This window comes from Carassius auratus, chromosome 14 (genome assembly GCF_003368295.1).
Source record: "Carassius auratus strain Wakin chromosome 14, ASM336829v1, whole genome shotgun sequence".
Classification (NCBI taxonomy): domain Eukaryota; kingdom Metazoa; phylum Chordata; class Actinopteri; order Cypriniformes; family Cyprinidae; genus Carassius; species Carassius auratus.
The window spans coordinates 18,761,198-18,781,079 of record NC_039256.1 but is presented as its reverse complement, the minus strand read 5'-3'; the positions used below and the strand labels follow the sequence as shown (position 1 = coordinate 18,781,079).

The window sequence follows — 19,882 nt, the reverse complement described above, 5'->3', positions numbered from 1 at the left end:
TTTTTCTACTATGGAATTTTTCCTTCTCCTCACGCCAACAATACTACAGTCTTTTGTTGTTGTTGAAAGTGATTTCACATCCAAACCCTATACACCAGCTTTCATAAAAAAAAAGTATTACTTAAGTTGTCTTTAAAAGAGCTTTCTTTTCTGGGGTCTCTGTAAACATGACATCTCCCATTTAACCCTTCCTCTACAGCTGAATAAACTTAACATGTGAAAAAGTATCTGTGAGACCAATGTCCTTGAACATTTTATGCCGTCATATTCTCCCATCTTACCTTTTTTTCAGTTTATCACATTAACATGTAACTGCTCCAGATGTTGACTCCTCTTTTTTTTTTACTCCGCTTAATTACTAATTGAATTTGCCCATAAAAGAGCAGATGCTTTCTGCTTCAGAACACAATGTGTCAGGGGCACAAAAATGACAGGAACATGTTGGGAATTGGACTAAAGCACTGAGTGGATTTTAACTCATTCAGTGCCAAGACATTGTATATAGCTATATATGTAAGAGATTATAAACAATTTACAGTAATCAGTATGTTTGTTTACTGTAATTCACAGGAAAGACACAATTAAATATGATACTTAAAATGTCCATCCAGGGACATTTTAGGCATTTGATACATTTTTTCAGTTATTTATCCTGAATGATTTTATTCACAAAAATTGTGTATTATAGACACCCAGCTTTTTTAACTCCTGTTAGATTTGTTAAACAAAATGTTGTTGAGTGCAAGCTTTTTATAAAAAACCATGGGACAGTGATCACTAGTAAATTTCTGCCGTTTACGCTGTAGCATTTCCCATGAAAATGTGGTCAGCACATCATTTCAGAGTGGGAGTGGGAAATCTGAAAATTTTTATTTATTTATTTTATTCACCACACATGTTTCCAATCTGCAGAAACTCGGCATAGTTGGGTTTTTCCCCTTTTACAATGCCATTACGAAAACAATGTTCATTGTTTGTGGCATTTGCTCTAATTTTACAGCTCTTGCTCCATTTTGTAGCCATTTCTTAGTCCTGCGCTGGACTGGCTATGGGATACGGGACTCTTTTCATGCTGTTTTATTTAAGGATGTTATTGTTGGCCCTTGCACAGGCCACAGTCAGCCCCTGGGTCTTTTTCCCAAGCGATAGAACCACCCACACGTCATCCATCATCTGACCTCCCTCTGCATGACAGGTCACTTTTGCCTTTCCACCAGGATGCACCATGTTTGTGTATGTGTGTGTGTGTGTGTGTGTGCAGTGAGGCAGTTTTGGGACAGTAATTATAAGATGTAGTTGAGACAGAGCTCATAATGCAGATATGAAACTCTGTTAAAACGATGGGGTTTATATGGTGTTGTAAAACCTCATCTAAATACAGTTCGGTATAGTGTCTTGCCAAGCTCTGTGCTAATTGTATACTATTATCTATAATTACAAATAGGTAGGCTATTATTGCACCCATTCACTGACTATTATTGCTCCACCACAGTCCAGGGTGTTTATAATGATAACAAAGTGAAAAATACTGACTGAAATATTATTAAGGCCTTACATATTGTGATGAGAGGGAAAAGAGAGAACATTTTTATGTTGTGTGACAGTGCCCCCTACTGACAGTTAAGCTCACATCCTGCCAATGTTTTGGATATTGATAAAATATTATTTTCTATGCTATTTTTCTTCCATCATTAATTTTTGGCAAAAAAAAAAAAAAAAAAAAAAAAAAAACAGGGAGGCATTATTCTATCAGGACAAAACTTTTCATTTTCAAATCTAAATGTTGATTTGGGTGCATAAAATCAAACAGCACGGAAAACTAAAAACATTCCACTTTATTTCATGGACCATTTTAGACAATGATGCCTTTGTACATTTACAACCAAGATCTCCCTTGCAGATTTCACTTTGAAGTACATGCAATTTACATTTCCACTGTTTGAGCCGTTTCATTTATTTTCATTTCATTAACATCCCGCTGCTTATATCTTAGGCCAAAATAAATTCAAGACAACCAAAACATATCTACCAACTTAATGTTTTGCCCCTGACATTTCTTTGATATTTTGACATTTACTCAGACATTTACTTTTACGGAATTTATTTTATTTTTTACAAATTGACAATTACTAATAGCCAAATCTGCATTAAAGTAAATGCAGAATTTCATAAACATTCTTAAAGAATGCGCATTGACATCAGTTTTTAAAACTGTAGGTGACTGCATTCCTGCATAAACACATGTATATGTTCAATGAATATCCCAACTTAACTGTAAAATTATCAAGCTATATTATGGCTGATCAAAGCTTCATATGAGAACTATGTGATGGATAAATCACTGCTCATGGTACATAAGTCTATATTTTCTTCCATAGTTACTAATTTAGAATTTTGCTGTTTAATAATAACGTAACTAGGTAAGACGCCTGTTAGTGTTCAAATGGAAATGTTTTCTGACGGATTCAGTTTCCTTCATAGGCCCGGTCTTCGCTGTAAGGCTGTCTATGGTTTTCTTCATTGAACTTGCAGCAGTAATTGAAGCAGATCCCATGGGTGTAGTGCATTTGGGGACGTTAAGTGCTGTCTCTTGTCATGCTCTGTTTTTGTAAAATAGGTTCTTTTTTGTCAGTTTTCTGTGATGTTCTTCATTGTTTTTTTTTTTCCATTTATTTATTTATTTTGCTAAAGTGTGCAAGAAGCTCCTAATGCTTGTTTGCCATGAGAGGCTCACCTCTCCCAGGGGGCTGTCATTTGTGGAAGGGCCCTCCATTTTCACCCGTCACTGAGATGGCCCATCTACCAGAACACACAAAACCTTGGCATCTCAGCTCCTGAGAAATGGACTATCTATTGAAGCTGACACCCAGAAACTTACTGTTTTTTTTTTTTTTTTTTTTTTTTTTTTTTACCATGTTAATGTCTCATACTTGTCTTAGGCAGATGTGACTGATAAACTTGGCAGTGGCATACAGTACCTTAAACTTGTCTGAATAAACATTTTTATTATTATTATTATTAATTATTATATACATTTCTGTATACATACTGTGAAATCTTTCAACATTCAATTGTTATTCTCTATTATCAGAAAATCATTAAACTAATTGAACTCATTATAGGCTAGGCTATTAAGCAAACTGAGTATACATGAAGTAAAACAATGAAACAAGACCAGAAAAAAATGTTACCCAATTCAACAATTTTTTTTATTAAAGTTAATTTATACATGAATTTATAATTAATGTTTACATGTAAAACACTGTGAAAGCTTGCTCCTTTAATTCTATCTCTTTAAATTCACATTAAAAATGAATTGTGCTTGGTGAAAACTGAAATTTAATTAATTAGAATCTCAATTCATATAATTGTATAATAATAATTTATATATATATAATTAATTTACTGATTTATTTATTCATTCTCGCTATCATTTGAAACAAACACGTGTTCATTTTTTTCACATTCACTAACCACTTCTGAGAGGTTATGCTAATGTGGTTTATGTCATATCCTCATCAAGGATGTAGATTTCTGCTGAAGCAGCCTACGATATTTCCGTAAGTGACGGCGCATTTCCGTAGTAACCTGTCCGGCCTGCGCTCCTCCGCCGCTGTCTGAAGCAGCGTAACTTTAGAGTTCATGCACAGGCTCTCGTGACAGCTCGCCTGGCACGACCAGCGGATCTCAAGGGCTGGGACACCTGTTTTCACGAACGAGAGCCAACACAACACGGCCAAAATGTTGAATATGTGGAAAGTGAGGGAGCTGGTTGATAAAGCGTGAGTATTGTGAATGTTTTCGACAGTATTTCGGTGTCCTGTCTCATACCTGTTGAAAATGAGACACGTACACACTCGTTGACGTCACATCGCTCTCTCGAGACAGGAGTTAGCACAGTAGCTAACTACAGCTTTGTTGTGACCTTAAAACTAGCGTATTTCGCCTGTGTATTTAACTTTCGTTTTCAAGTCGCTTAGGATTCTTTATCAGACATTTTCACTCGTTTTATTACGATTAATTTTTGTTTACGAGACAAAGGGTACCCTCAAACTTCCTTACTATTAACTCTCAGTGGCTAATTTTATGACAGTTGCAGAATTTGTGTTGGCTGTCAAAACACAGCGTTTGTGTTTGTGTAGTGCTTTACATGCCAAACCGATGTGTTGATTGTTAACCTTTCTGAAGGTCAAAATTGTTTAAAAAATTTAAGTAAGAGCACGTGTTTAACTTGGCATTGGAGTGGCAACAACTTTTTCATGTTTGACAGCACTATTTGTCAGGCACTATTCAACCTAATCTGCGAGCATGAAATGAACAACAATTCTTTGTACATATATGTATGGTGTCATATAAGATTAATTGGCAAACTATTTACACTTTCTAGTTGTAATCCTGGTTCAAAAGCTGTACGGATAAAGATGGTTGCGTAGATTCTGTAATGGAGCTTTTGAGTTTCATGGAAACTGCTGGTGTTAAACTGAAACTGGTGTTTTAACCCATAGATATGTGTGTGTGTATACATCATACATATATACCCCATTCGACTGTCAAGGCACGTCGTAGATGCGGCCGCCATCTTGAAACGGTCATTTTTTTTTTCACTTTTAATGTTAATTCTATTGATAAATCAGTATTATGGTAAAAAAAAATGTGTTCATTTATCACCAAAACTGGTTCTATTTTGTTGTAGATCATTAAACCGTTACGCTGCATCAGAAGCCTGTCTGAAATCAGTTTAAGAGGTGCCTTTGTCAAGTTGACCATTACAGTATGGCAGACGGCTTACATATAGCGGCCAATGGAACCATAGTAGCTAATGAGGCATCTATACATCTGTTTAACCCTTTAAAGGACAGGAAAACAATACCCCAGAAAAAAAATTGTATTTACCAACAATTATCAAAATACTACAATGTAATATTTTTGTTCAAATGATTGATTTTATCTTCATCTACAGTTTGTCTCACATGAAGCTCACATTTAAATGATTTATTTAGAGGTCAATGGCCTTCTGCACTTTCAGTGCTTTAGTCCACTATGCCATGCTGTCATATTTGCTTACACATAATTCTAGGATGATGCCAGCTTTTATACAAAGTCTCTTGGCCTAGGTTTTTGCTGGAACCCCCTTTTAATATTTTTTTTCGAATATTTCTTAGAAATTGGGCCTCAGAAACAATTTAAAGGTTAAACCGTTTTTCAGATTGTTCCATCTGTCATGCACGCTTCGTCTACTGTCTTTATGAATAGTTGTTCAGTGGGAAATTCAGAATGATGTTTTGCTTTAGAAGTGCCAAGGTCAAGAACAAATTAAATCCCTGTCTTAAAATAAACTGCTGGTCATAGCCACAGACTACACTTCTGTTTTATTTCTTAGACTTTAGTATTTCATAGAGTTAACTCTGGTGAATGAATGAATTCATTGTTCACAGAAACTTGAAAATGATTTTATCTTCAAGAATAACATTGAATAATGCTAATTAAAGAGGATATAACTGAACTTGAGGTTGTTTTTTTCTATCATTTTCTAGTTTGCCCTTTTCTCATAGTATAGAAAAGCAGTTACTGAAAGCATTAATTCACAAATATGACTTTGCACAAAACTTTGGGTGTTGCCTAATAAGTGGGTATGTCCCTGAAACTGTTACATTTACACACTTATCTTCAGATGTGATGTTAAAAAGTATCTGACACTATAGTATATTGAATTGGCGCTAGCCCCTTAATAGAGACTAGAAAAATCCCTGGAGAAGCAATATAAATATATAAAAGAACTAATCAATTCTATCTATTCTAGACAGCCATCACTTATCATGACCCGCAAAAAAAGAAAAAAAATTGTCATTTCCTGTTTTTGCAAAGCAAGTTTGAAAACAATGTAGCAAGGTGAGGAAATTTAGCTTATTGCCACCAAAGTCTGCCATCTCTATCAACAGCATGACCTTTTAACAGAATACTTGCCAAGTGTAGCCATGGCTGGATTGACAATGTGTGGGGAATTTAGCTTCATGCTGGTAAAGCAATGAGCCTGTTCCTAAATGGTGTGAAAGTCCTGAGATGCCACAGGAGGACTTTGTATTATAGTATTTAGTGTGTAGTAAGATGTTATTATCACTCAGCCACAGGTATCATGTAACTGTGGAAAGAATTTCAGTTGTACCTTAAATAAAATTAAAAGCAGCCTCCATTATCCTCAAGCTGTGAAACCAGTCAATGCGGTTGGCCTGTCTGTTGTGTTTTTTAAGTATTGGACACAGTCTTGTTCATCCCAGATGACTCAGAATAAGGAAATGATTGCACCTTGCAAGCATAAGCAAATGGATGTCCTGACCTCTTTTTTATTAACTCAAATGATGCTGAAGTTTTGTGTTTGATAGTTTAGGGGGTTTTGTACATGTTTTTGATCTTTATGATTCTGTCATTGTCTATAAGTGAATAATCTTAAATGAGGAAACAAGGATGTAGGAAGTTGTTGACTCATATATTTATGTATATATACATGCATTTTGTTTCATCTTACATTGAGAAAGACAATACTAATATATTTTTTCATAGTAAGACTTAGATTTATTTTTAAAGCAAATGGCAGTGGTCTTTTTGTTGTTGTTGTTGTTTTAAATAAGTAGGAAAGACTGAGGACTCCATAGGGTGCTTTTATTTGATCCACCCTCTATTCTCATTGAGTCTGTCCTACACCCCACCCATGTACTGAGATCTTGTGTGTCTTGTATAACCACTTTATTATGTCACTCTGGTTATGTCCCTCTAGTGCTAAACTGGTTTAACATAATAAGAGATTTTGACCCTGCTTTGCTGGTTATCTCCATCCGTTATTCAAATGAAGGTGGGGTCTAAGATTGATGACTGTTTTAGGCATTGACTGTTCTAACTTTACCTTTTTTAGTAGGCAATAAAAAATAGAGAGGGGATTTTTAAAATGGTTACCAACTAACCAGATAACATGATATGCATTTATGTATGTGTATGTGTATATGTATTTGTGTGTGTGTATATATACACAGTTTGAATAGGAAGTGATTTTCAGTGTGTCTATAACTGCTGTTAATATATAACCTAATTCTATTCTTGTCATCATTTACACACCTTCATAATGTTTGAAACGCATAGATTTTCCGCCTTGGATCAACAAAGCGGATCATTTGTATAATGTCCATGTTTTCATGTGCTTTGCGACCAATCATGATGCACCATGTTTACATTTTTTTTTAATCGGTCTAAATAAAGGATGTTTGACTTTACTAAAAGGCTGTTGTGTTTTAATCGCATTCTTACAGAACCAATGTTGTGATGAACTATACAGAAATTGAGTCTAAAGTTCGAGAAGCCACCAACGATGACCCGTGGGGACCGTCTGGACAGTTAATGGGGGAGATCGCCAGGCAAGTGGAGGGGATTTCAAGGGCTTGATTAGTCTCTTCATCCTCTAAATCTTATCTTATGTTTGTATTTGTCAACAGTTAGACATACTTCCAATATGAAAGGTCTCCTAAGACAAGCTTTTCTTATTTTTTGTTTCATTTCAGGGCTACATTCATGTACGAGCAGTTTCCAGAGTTAATGAACATGCTGTGGACAAGAATGTTGAAAGACAACAAGAAAAACTGGAGAAGAGTTTACAAGGTATGCTTTACTGATGACAGTTTAGGACTGCAATGGTTTTGTTTTGCCGTAATCTGTCATGAACTTAACTGTCCTCTCTACCTCAGTCTTTACTGCTGCTGGCGTACTTGATCAGAAATGGTTCTGAACGGGTTGTTACTAGTGCAAGAGAGCACCTGTATGACTTGCGTTCAATTGAGAGCTATCATCATGTAGGTGAGTGAACTGCTCTAAAGCTAAGCTCATGTTATTATTCATCTGTCCTATACACTGTTTGATGTCTCTTAGATACTAAGATGAATGGGTTTTGTGTTTCAGATGAGAATGGCAAGGACCAGGGTGTCAATGTGCGTCAGAAGGTGAAGGAGATGATAGAGTTTGTTCAAGATGATGACAGATTGAGAGAGGAGAGGAAGAAGGCCAAGAAAAACAGGGACAAGTATATAGGCGTGTCCTCTGACAGTATGTCGGGCTTCAGATACTGTAAGTCCCTAACTTCCTCTCTTTCTTACTTGCACGCTCTCACACACGTACACACCTTTCTCGCCGTCATATTTATCAAGTGTTGCAATGTTTTTTTTTTTTACATCACACATAAAAGACATTTATCATAAGGAATTTATCTAATCGAGACTCTCTTTGAGAACAAGTAGGTCCTCTATCTCCTCACCACTGTTGTTGTCTCTGGGGGGTTTGCATCGCCAGATGAGTGAACTGTACTGTAGATTTATTTTGATTCCCGACATAGCTGCGTTTTCACATGACAGCATAAATTATGTTGATTGGGAAGGAAAAATGAAAGGGGTTTTTTTGTAATGGCTGTTTTAGATTTAACTGGTATCATGTTTAGTGTGACAGTCGTTTCGCTCGAAAGTTTAATGAAACTTGATATATATATATATATATATATATATATATATATATATATATATATATATATATATATATATATATATATATATATATATATATATATGTATATGTATGTCTTTTATTGTGTTTTTGAGATGGTTGCTTGCAAATGTATTCAGTAATGCAACCATAGTCCAATCATCGTTCTTAGTTATGAAATACACCCGAGAGGAAGCATCTTAGCCTGATTTTACTTCTCTTTACATTGACATGAAATTAGTGGGTGAATCTCACCCTGGGTCATATTTCACCACACCCCTGAAAAAAAGAAAAAGAAAGAAATTCTATTTTGCATAGCAACATTAAGCCTCTTTTTAGGACCAGCTCTTGAATTATTTTCCCGACAATTAAACACACCCTTATAAACAGTATAATCAACAAAAAAGAGACCGGTATATTAATTAAATTAACTATTTATTATTACTTCATGTTCATATTTATCATTCTGCCTTTAATTTATGATAATTAAGTAATTAAATTCTAATGAGAGCCACTAACCACAACCATTAAGAATAATGAAAATTACAAACAACCTCTGAAGTAAAACATCCAACTGCGTGACAATAATTAACATAGGTCTGAAAATGTGTTTAATTTATCAATGAGCTTCATTTGCTTTTTGCAAAATGCATTGTTTCCCTCTGATTTTAATTACCCAGATATGTTTTTGTGGGATTAACTCTTTTATTCCTTATATATCCATATACGAGTTCTAAATGAAGTTTGACTGTATAATACGTCTATATAGCATAACACATTTCCTGTGCTTTTTATGCATTCTGCAGCAGAGGACAAGTTTGATTTTGGAGAGTCACGCTCCAAATGGGATGAAGACTGGGACAAAAGCAAGGGGGCTTTCCCTTTCAGTGACAAACTGGGAGAGATCAGCGATAAGATCGGAAGCACCCTTGATGACACCATCAACATGTTCCGCAGAAAAGACCGGGACGACTCGCCTGACAGATTCAGGTCAGGACCCCCAGGCCGTCTCACTTTCCCCTCTCAGATCACCTGGAAACTCCTATTCTGCCAAGTCTTCTTTTGTTCTTTTGAAACACAAATAGCAGAAATGTTATAAGTAATTATATGAACAAATTGTTGACAGTTGTTTCATGTACTGATTGAGTTTCATCTACTTATTCTCAAAGAAAGGAAGCTTTTTGTTAGTGATCATACGTAAGCTTATGCTTTATCTTCTCTGTATAGTGAAGGAGATGAGGAGCGTCGGGGAACGCGAAACGGGCAGTCGGGGAAATCAGAATTTAAAGATGATGAGGAGACAGTAACAACCAAAAGCGTCCAGATCGTCCAGGCCACAGAGACCACTGCCACTCGTAAGAGAGGAGGCATTCCCTCCAAAACGATAGACCTGGGAGCAGCTGCGCATTACACTGGCGATAAACCCTCCACCAACACAAATACAAGCCAGGTAGATGAGAGAAAACTAGCTACAGTACCAGCACTAGTGTTTTCCAGTTTAATTAAAGAGAGAGGGAGAGATTTGTTAATAAATAGTGAGAAAAGAAATGGTAAACGTAGACTCTACACTGACATCTTGTGGTTGCTGTTAAGAGTGTTTTAGTTTTTCCTTTCTTTGTTGCCATAGAGCACGTCAGCAGTGAGCCAGCCCAGTTCTGGTCTGGTGGACTTGTTCTCGGCGGATACCGCTCCTGCTCAACCAGCTTCCCAAGGTAACAATAGTAACATGCATCCTTTTTGGGTTTCTCTAAGTTAGGAATATTTTGGTGGACCTACAGTTGTAGCTGAGGAAAATATTATAGAATGTATTTTTTTAATTGATTGATTTGTGGTTCAGCACTGCCTCAACACCTGAACATGCAATACATAAAGAACGGATGAGGAGATAAGTCAAAGTTGCAGGAAACACTGTGCCATTAGCTTGGCAGTGTGGACGTAAGAGAGGTGCTCACAGTGAAGTTTAGCATATGCGCTGTCCTGCGCTCCTGCTGCCTGCTGAAGCATTTAGTCACCGGGGCCAGATGTCAAAGTGTTCCCTGGTGAGTGTGTAGTGCTGAGCAGATGCGTAGATCTCTCTCCTCACTGTCTTGCTCCCTCCACCAGCAGCCTAACAGCTGCATCTGTCCTCCTCCACATAACTCCAGCCACAGGCTGCTGGAATGTAACGTGACCGGAGTGTTTGTGCCCCTCACAGACTCCAACAGATGTTTCCTATTCTGTGTTCTCCATTTTTGTCTTTTCCTTAGGATATTAGTAGGGGATTGATATGTTTCACAAATCTAGAATGTCATAATTCAATCTCTCTCTCTCTCTTTTGTTCTAGGTTCAGGCTCTGACCTGATTGGAGGTTTTGCTGATTTCTCTTCTCTTGCAGCTGCACCCAGTATTCCATCATCAGCTGGTATGTTTATATAACCTCTTAACACACCATCAGCTCAGAAATACAACCTGAAACTCTTGATTGTTTTCACTTCTACTTATAACAACATATACCTCTGTTAAAACATTTGGGGTCAGCCATTAAACACCTTTTTTTCCAGGGACATATTACATTTATCAAAAGTGTCAGTAAAGATTTTTCACAAAAGATTTCTATTTTAAATAAACTTTTGTTTTTTTTTGTTTTTTTTTTTCATCAAAGAAAAAATACATTACGGTGTCCACCAAAATTATTTAGCAGTTTTTCACATTCATAATAAGAAATGTGTCTTAAGCACCAAATCATCAAATTAGAATGAAGACTGGAATAATGGCTGCAGAAAATTCAACTTTGAAAGAATAAGGTACAGGAATAAGTTAGGTTTAAAATATATGTAAATAGAAAAGTTATTTAAAATTTTATACAAGTATTTTTAATAAATTATAGCAAAAGGTCATGGGTTCAGTTCCCAGGGAACACACATACTGGTAAAAAAAAAAATTGTGTGGCCTGAATGCACTGTAAGTCACTTTGGATAAAAGCATCTGCTTAATGCATAAATGTAAATGTTATAAAACTTCTCAAAAGTCTGTTTTTTTTATCAAAAGAATGTATCATTGTTCAGCAAAAGAGACTTTCCTGCTCAAAAATTTTGAACAATAGTGTGTTTTCAAAAGTGACTATTGCATGTGTATTCTAATTGATTCATCAGTTAATTGGTTTTAAGAAACCCCTATATATTGGTTGGGTTTTGGGTTATATGACCCCAGTCAGGTGTGTTTCTCAAGGCAGTTTAAATAAGACGTTCAGAAATGTAGTGCAGTTGAATGGAACAGAGCACCAGGGTCTCATGACACACTTTTAAACTTGAGATTTAAAAATAAAAAGCTATGTCCAAAGATGTCTGTCTGAATGTAGCCACGTGAGAAGAATTTAAACACAATTACTCTGGGAAGGCAATCTGTCTACAGTTAGAACTGCCAATACTTAAAGCAACACCACAAAAGAATATTAGAACTAGTAACCAGAAAATCTAAATACATATGTTGAAGTAAGCAATTGATTAGTTGACCATCACTACCCTATTATTATTCCTAAGATACTGGAAGTTATGTTCCTTTAAATATATGCAACTCCAAGAGAAACAAATAAAGCCTTGCTTGCTTTTGCCAGAAGACTCTGTATTTTTTTTTCCTAATTAAACTCGCATGTTAAAATGAAAGCCTTAGGGAGTGCAACTTGAAAGACACAAAGTGGTGATATGTGTGTGTTTTTAATATGGTTATTTAAATATAGTTCTGGGAATATAACAGAAGGCTGTTTGTTTTTTCTGCTGGACCGGAGTTTGCCATCCTCAGCTGCCTGTTTATGAAATACTCCAAGCAGAAAGCCTTTAAATAGTGGAGAGGAGGGGGCAGCCATAGGTGGCTCTGTGGCTAAAGCTAAGCTGTGCTAAAGCAATGAGCACAGACACATTTCAGCTCTTGTTGGGTGTGAATGTTACCCTCTGCAGTTTTGGGACCGAGCTGAAGTGACAGAGTCTGGTGATTCTTTTTGATGTCATGGCATCTTCATTGCCCCTGATAGTTTCAATTTCTAGTTCTCTTGCATTTCTCTAGTTTTTTTTTTTTTTTTGTATTGCTCATTTAAATGCAAATGCACATCTTCTGCTGTTTGATAAAGCCAACATGAAGCAAGATTTTCTGAAGAATTTGTTGCAGTCATAAAGTTTCGTAACTATTACAACTTCCTTCTATGTTCCCTGTGCTCTCTATAACGTTTGTGCTTCTCTGTGTTTCAATTCATCACAAGCTTTTGTCTTTCCCCAGCCCCAGCGTCTAGTGGGAATGGAGACTTTGGTGATTGGAACGCTTTTCCTGCAACCCAGCCAGCCGTCCCTGCAGCTCAGCCTGTTAACCCTGCAGGAATAGACCTTTTCTCAGGTCTGCAGGCGGCCCCTGCTCCTGTTCCAGCCCCTGCATCCACAGCACCCTCATCCGACCTCTTTGACCTAATGGGCTCCTCTCAGACCACTAACTTCAGCTCCTCCCAAAGCATGAACTTCTCCATGACCACCTCTCAGACCATTGGCATGCCAATGTCCAAATCACAGGTGCCTACTGCCTTTGAGAATCTTCTCCATGTTTAAACTATATATTTTCTGGGAACGAGTACTTGATATCTTCTATAATCATGTTTTTTAGATCAAGGCATCTTGAAACGCTTTGAAGAGCTCAGTATTCGCTGTATGTTCTCATCCTTAATTTTATTGAATTAATTTTTATGCTTTTGCATTAAGGATGGGCCATCCATATTTTTTTTTTCTGAGAAGAGAAATAAAATTTCCTTTTTTGAAATAAATGAATAGTTAATAATATAATTTATTTAGCAAGCATGACTTGAATTGATCAAAAGTGACAGTAAACATTTATAATATATATATAAACTTTCAAATAAATACTGTTATTTACTTTAACTTGATCAAAGAACCCCGAAAAAAATGCATCATGGCTTTCCACAAAAATATTAAGCAGCACAGCTGTTTTTCAGCATTGATAAGTAATAATAATAATACATTGTTGTTCTCGTCCAGAAAGAGAATCAGCATATTAGAATGATTTCTGAAGCATCATGTGACACTGAAGACTGGAGTAATGACTGCTGAAAATTCAGCTTTGCCATCACAGGAATAAATTACATTTATTAATTTAGAGACTATATATATATATATATATATATATATATATATATATATATAACAAAGTCCAATAAAAGCTACAAAACATTTGATTATGAAATATTTTGATTGTGCCGTTGTATATAGTGTAACTTGCAAATGAGTGCCTATGCATTTCATTAGGTGTTGTACCTATCATAGACTTTTGTGCATTGCTGTCTCTCAACGCTATGTTTACAGCACGATAAAATAATAAAGATGAAACCAAGTGATGTAGAGTTGCACATAGATAATGTGGTTTTCATTCAGATCCCCCATCTGTGGAGTACTTAATGCAGCTCATCTAAGTGGAACTGCACACTAAACACTATTTACGCAAGAAAAGACAATTCTGGCCGAGGTTCAGAGCCAGCGGTTTAGAGAGCAGGCAACATGAAAGTGAAACGAGCCAGAGTTAACACGCAGCATCGGCACAATTTTCCACCCACCCCCTCCTCATTACCCATCAACCCCAGCCCCCTGGGACGCCCATCACAGAGAATGGCAGAATGAGGAGGAACAAGTTTAAGTCAGAAAACCATTAAATTGAAACAAAAGCCTTGCACAAAGATAATATTTGCATGCTAAAAGCCTGACCTACTTTAAAATGGCAAGTTTTGTTTGGCTAAAGAAAAAAGCAGCCCCCCGATGGTATAATTAGAGGGACTTGAGATGCATTTTTACATGCTGAAATAATTTTAGGAGAAGACAGTGCCTCTCAACCAACATTTCTGTCTCGTTTAACTCGAGTCTTGATAACCCTGAAAGACCACAGTGTAATGTTCTGGAATATTAATCGTGCCTTTCATCTTCTCTGAGTTGTGTCATTCTGCCATTGGCAAACAGTCATGGTCCTTGGGGAATTTTAATTATGCTTGGACTGCAGCAGAGAAGTATCATCTTAGCAAAATCAGAGAAAACATTGTGTGTTGATCATATGGATACGATCATATATGGTTTGTTCAAAAGCTGATTTGATTTCCTCTGTCTTTGCAGCCACTTCAGTCAATGGGGAGCCCCACTGATGCCCCAGCAACCGATGACCCAGCAACCCAATCCCAAAGCCGGTTTGCCTTCCACCTGGTCCAACTCTAATGTAGACATAAGCCTGGACTTCCTTGGCCCTGGCATGCAGCCACCCAAACCTTCTCAGCCCACACTCAGCATTGATGCAGCAAGGTAAGCAAAGATGGCGATGTAGAGCAGGGGTTCCCAAACTTTTTTAGCCCGCGACCCCATGATAAATGCACTGCTGCCCCGCGACACCTCTCGTGCGTGAAATGTACAGCAAATCGATTTTATGCCCAGTCTCAAAGCACACGAAGTTATATGCTTTCCATGGTGACGCGTCATTGCTTGTCACCTGACATACTGCAGCAACAACAGAGCTGAATGAATGATCTGCTTTTGTCATTTTTCCTTTTTTATTCAAAATATTAACAAATTTGTTAGATATGGCATGAAATAGCTGATATTCCGATTGTCAAATATATGCAAGTGGAAGTGTTTTGTTGTTTAAACACCTTTATAACGATCGCGTTAGTTGAACTGTATGCGCGATGGGCGCCGCCATCTTAGTTTGTGCCGCAGACGCAGTTCAGAGAATCAGATCTGTTGGATTTACAACACGTGAATTCATCCACTTCTCCCGAAATACATAAAAGTAAGTGGCTGGTGAACTGGGAGAATAATGGAGTAAACTTTAAAGTTACTTACACAATGTGTATCTGATATGAATAAAATGTGTCTAATTATAATGAAAAAGATTATTATTGCCTCTTCCTTTGACATCAGTGTGTATTTTACAAACTCTAAATGTATTGTTTTTTCTAGTACTTATATGTCTGAAACCTAAAATAAACATTATGTGGTTGAAAACACTGAAAAGTTGTGATGACAGCTCTGAGCGCACTTGTCTCTGGCTCAGCGCCAGCCAACTCGCGAGAGCACATTTGAATTTCAAGTCATTGACCGGTGTGGTCGTACACTCCAGGGACTAGCCTAGACTGATCACACCGGTGTGATCGTACGTGGGATGCGAAAGAGTTAAATTAATTGAAACAAAAATATATAAGCCTATATCGAAATCATCTCGCGACCCACCGTGGGGTCGCGACCCCTACTTTGGGAACCACTGATGTAGAGTGTCTGCAACAAGATAGAATCTGGAGTTAAGAAAATGAATGAGCTCAAAGGAATTCAAACAATTAGTCTATATGAAGAGTGGAGAAAATTAGTAACTAATCTCACAAAAAAATATGACACATGAAAATATTAACGTATAGATGTAATACTATTATAAGATAAAAGTACAATAGTAAGTGCAAACTACTGATACAGAAACATGACACACTGTTCTATTGACACTTTGTGAAAAGGATTTCTGTTTTAGAGGGTGGTATATAATGCTTAAACGCATAAACATATATCCATGTTTATGAAATTTGACTAAAATCATGAATATTGCTATTAGATTTTTAGCTATTAGAATATTGATTTTTTTTTTTTTTCAAATAAATGATAACAGTTACACTAAGTTTCAAAAGTTTGGAGTCAGTATGTTTTTTATTTTTTTTTATTTTTATTATTATTAAGTGACATATTTGTTAACGAAGCAGCATAGCAGTTTTTATCGTTGATAATAAAAAGAAATGTTTTTTGAATCGTGCAATAGATTAATATTAAGAATATTTGTAAAATGTGACCCTGGACCGCAAAACCAGTCATAAGTGTCAATTTTTCGAAACCATCATTATACATCATCCAAAAGTTGAATAAATAAGCTTTCATTTGAAGTATGGTTTATTAGGATATGACCGTATTTAGCTGAGATACAACTATTTGAAAATCTTGAATCTAAGGGTGCAAAAAAATCTAAATACTGAGGAAATTGCCTTTTGAAGTTGTCCAAATGAATTATTAGCAATGGATATTATTAATCAGAAATTAAGTTCTGATATATTTATGGTAGGAAGTGTACAAAACATCTTCATAGAACATGATATTAATATCCTAATGATTTTTGGCATAAAAGAAAAATCTTTAAATTTGACCCATACAATGTGTTTTTGTTTTGTGTTTTTGGCTATTGCTGCAAATATACCCCAGCGACTCATGACAGGTTTTGTGGTCCAAGGTCACAAATGACTGTTCTTACTGTGTTTCCGATCAAATAAATGCAGCTTTACATATAAAAAAAACCATCACTAACCAAAAAAAAAACATGTTTAAACAAAAAAACAAAAATACAAAAAAACATTTAATCGTTTTAACATTTTATATTACAAAATAATTAAACATCAAAAACTATAGATTTGAAATGTTGATTATTTTCATAAATCGGCAGTCTTCATTTTAATTTCCTCCCCTTCTCTATTTATCCTGCAATAGGAGTTCAGACTCCGGTGAATATGATGACTCAGGGCTTTGCTGGAATGAACCTGGGCATGCAGGCTGCTCCTTCAATGGTCAGACCACCCACCAACACCATGATGGGAGGAATGAACATGGGCATGCAGCCTGGCATGACAGGTAGCACCATGCCCATGCCAACAATGGGAGGGATGCCAGTCAATCAGGGCATGATGGGAATGAATATGAACATGGGAATGTCCACAGCTCAAATGGGGATGCCAGGAGGCATGGGTCCGGGAATGCCGGTCATGGGCATGAACCCTGCCATGGGACAGCCTAAACAAGATGCCTTTGCAGATTTTGCCAACTTTGGGAAATGAACTGCAGAGTATTAAGTGAACAGTCCTTCTTCAGATGTGACCATGAAGAACCTATGAAGAGCTAGAAGACAAAGACTACTTGAAAGATGTCAAATAAAGCCACGCAGGAAATGTCTGTTTAAATGATGCTCATGTACAACTGGATGATTATATTATTTTCAATGTTCTTCTGATCAGCTGTACCAAGGAGCCCTATCGAGGGTGGCTGGTGTGTGCTCAGAATCATTTCAGTCACTGCACACACACGTCTCACGTTTCCATTGCGTCGGGTTATCGCTTTAAGGAATGTGATGATCGTGAATGACTCCAGTTGACTTTCTCTTTTCACGTAACTTCTTAATTTAACCCAGGAAGTATTGGGTTTCTAATGCTGTAGAAATATCCTAACGATCAATTCTGGCCTTTCCTCTACTCTGCCTTAAGATGATAACCTGTAAACCTTTTTGCGAGCAGACAATAAGTTATTGAGTTTAAAGATTAATGAATTATGATGGTGAGGATTTTTGTATAGAGTAAAGTTTGTGATTTTTTTTGGTATTTGATTTTTATTCAAATAACCATTTTCTGAACTGAAATGAAGTACTCAAACATTGATGATCGAATGACAATTCCAAATCAAAACCTTTGTGGCCTTAAATAGTTAGTGTACTACTTCAGAGAAAATCTGATCTACTTATCTTCTTTATAAAAATGTTTAATCTGTCCTTAAAACACATGGTGCCTGTCAGTCTCTTGCCTTTTTTTTTTCTTCTAAAAAACAAACTCTTAGGACTATATGAAAAGTACAGTATTTATTAAAGGTACTGTTAATGAAGATATATATATCTAGCTGAGTAAATAAGTGCACATTTTTTTATGTTTTTGCATGGATAAAATATAAGGAAGAGTTTGGTTGACTTAAAGGATTTTATGTATAATTGAACCTGATACAGGTTCGTATTTTTATGCAGATCTGCTTCTGCTGAGTGTAAGTTGAGGCTGTGTGTTTGTAAAGCCTGGTAGCAAACAGTTGGATACTGTATCCAGAGGACCATCACTGTATTGTCAAGATCGTCTGTTTTTGTCCAGTGTCCGCTGAAGTCAACCAAGCCCCTCTCTTCCAATCGGAGGCTTTTTACAAGCAAAATGACCAAATTCTTCCTCGTTTCTTTTTCCTGAAGGGTTGCTTTAGGTTTTTGTAGTCAGGTTTGTTGGGTTCTGTGAAATCTCAGCTGTTGAGTTGTTAATGGTTGGGGAGTGTTACAAGAAACACTATACGTTTATGCAAATCTACAGCAAGCAACAAAAAACGAAATCTTCCACTGAGAATGTTTAATGTTTTCGGTTTCATACAATGACTTGATTATACTTATGATCTTTTATGAATGACAATAAAGATTTGATTTCCATTTTCAATGTGGAGCATGTTGTTTTTATCTCCTCTATTCAATCACGTCTTAAAATAGTCTGTTCTTAGAGTCCTCTTAGGACCTGACTCCGAATGTTAACTTTGCATGCTTTAATAGGATGAAAGCGGTACAGCCACATGTCCCATTTTCACTGGATCCTTTGCCAGGGAAATTTTAAATTGGCATAAAATTAATAACTCATTTCGAGAAACTTGAGCTTAATAAAGGAAAAGGAAACTGGCCACAGTTCTGGTGTATATTTTGTATCTTTTACACACACAGCACATGATGTTATGTACTTCAGAGTAGTCACTATGTCCATCCGGACACGTGTTCCCTCAACTGGAGCCAAATGGTGATTTTATGAATATGCAACAAAATATAGAACCTTTTCTCATATATAAAAACTGGGAAAGATGCTAAGAGTTTTATGAATAAGCTAAGCTGTGAAAGATAATTTACATGTCTAGTTTTCCAATAAGTAGTTATATTATTTTACTGGAAAAAATGAACTATTACTTTAGGTTAGGATTATTTTACTCATTCTTTACTAGGTTTTTGAAGGTGAACTAGAGAAATTAGACCAGCAATTACTCTTTAAAGCATAAATATCTGTAACCATGATAGAATATCTACAAACAGAAGAGAACAGTGTTCCTGTAGCTCAAGTGGTAGAGCATTGGGGACATTTTGGGGGTTTGATTCTCTGGGAACACATGATAGGTAAAAAATTATTAGCCTGAATGCACTGTAAGTCGCTTTGGATAAAAGTGTCTGCTAAATGCCTAAATTTAATTTTAATTTGATTTAAAATCTAAAAACAATAGGAGGAATGATTTTAAGTATATTATATATGGACATGTGACTAAGTAAATAACATTTGAAGACTTGTAAAAGAGTTTTTTATATTGCATGAAGAGAATAATGAGTATGGCTAATATATGCAGTGAAGGAAAAATAACACTCAAACATGTCAAGACAAAAAGCCTTGAGTGCTACACGCAATTTCCAACAGCTCACTTAACCCATTTATATGTTTAGTTTTTTTAATCCACAGAGACCCAACTGCATTTTTACATATATATACTAAAAGTAAATGTCTAAAAAGAAA

General features: G+C 36.2%; 1 protein-coding gene across 1 annotated transcript; it reads left to right on the top strand.

Annotated features, from left to right (window-relative positions):
- The first annotated feature begins 3,544 nt into the window (after positions 1-3,544).
- On the top strand, positions 3,545-18,778 carry clint1a (clathrin interactor 1a). Its single transcript, XM_026280421.1, is given in 14 exon segments — positions 3,545-3,782; positions 7,299-7,403; positions 7,548-7,644; positions 7,731-7,839; positions 7,942-8,106; positions 9,321-9,504; positions 9,742-9,964; positions 10,142-10,226; positions 10,838-10,915; positions 12,763-13,046; positions 14,646-14,660; positions 14,662-14,814; positions 14,816-14,828; positions 17,040-18,778. Coding segments are annotated over 14 exon segments (1,896 nt in total). The 5' UTR covers positions 3,545-3,741; the 3' UTR covers positions 17,384-18,778.
- The last annotated feature ends 1,104 nt before the right edge of the window (positions 18,779-19,882 follow it).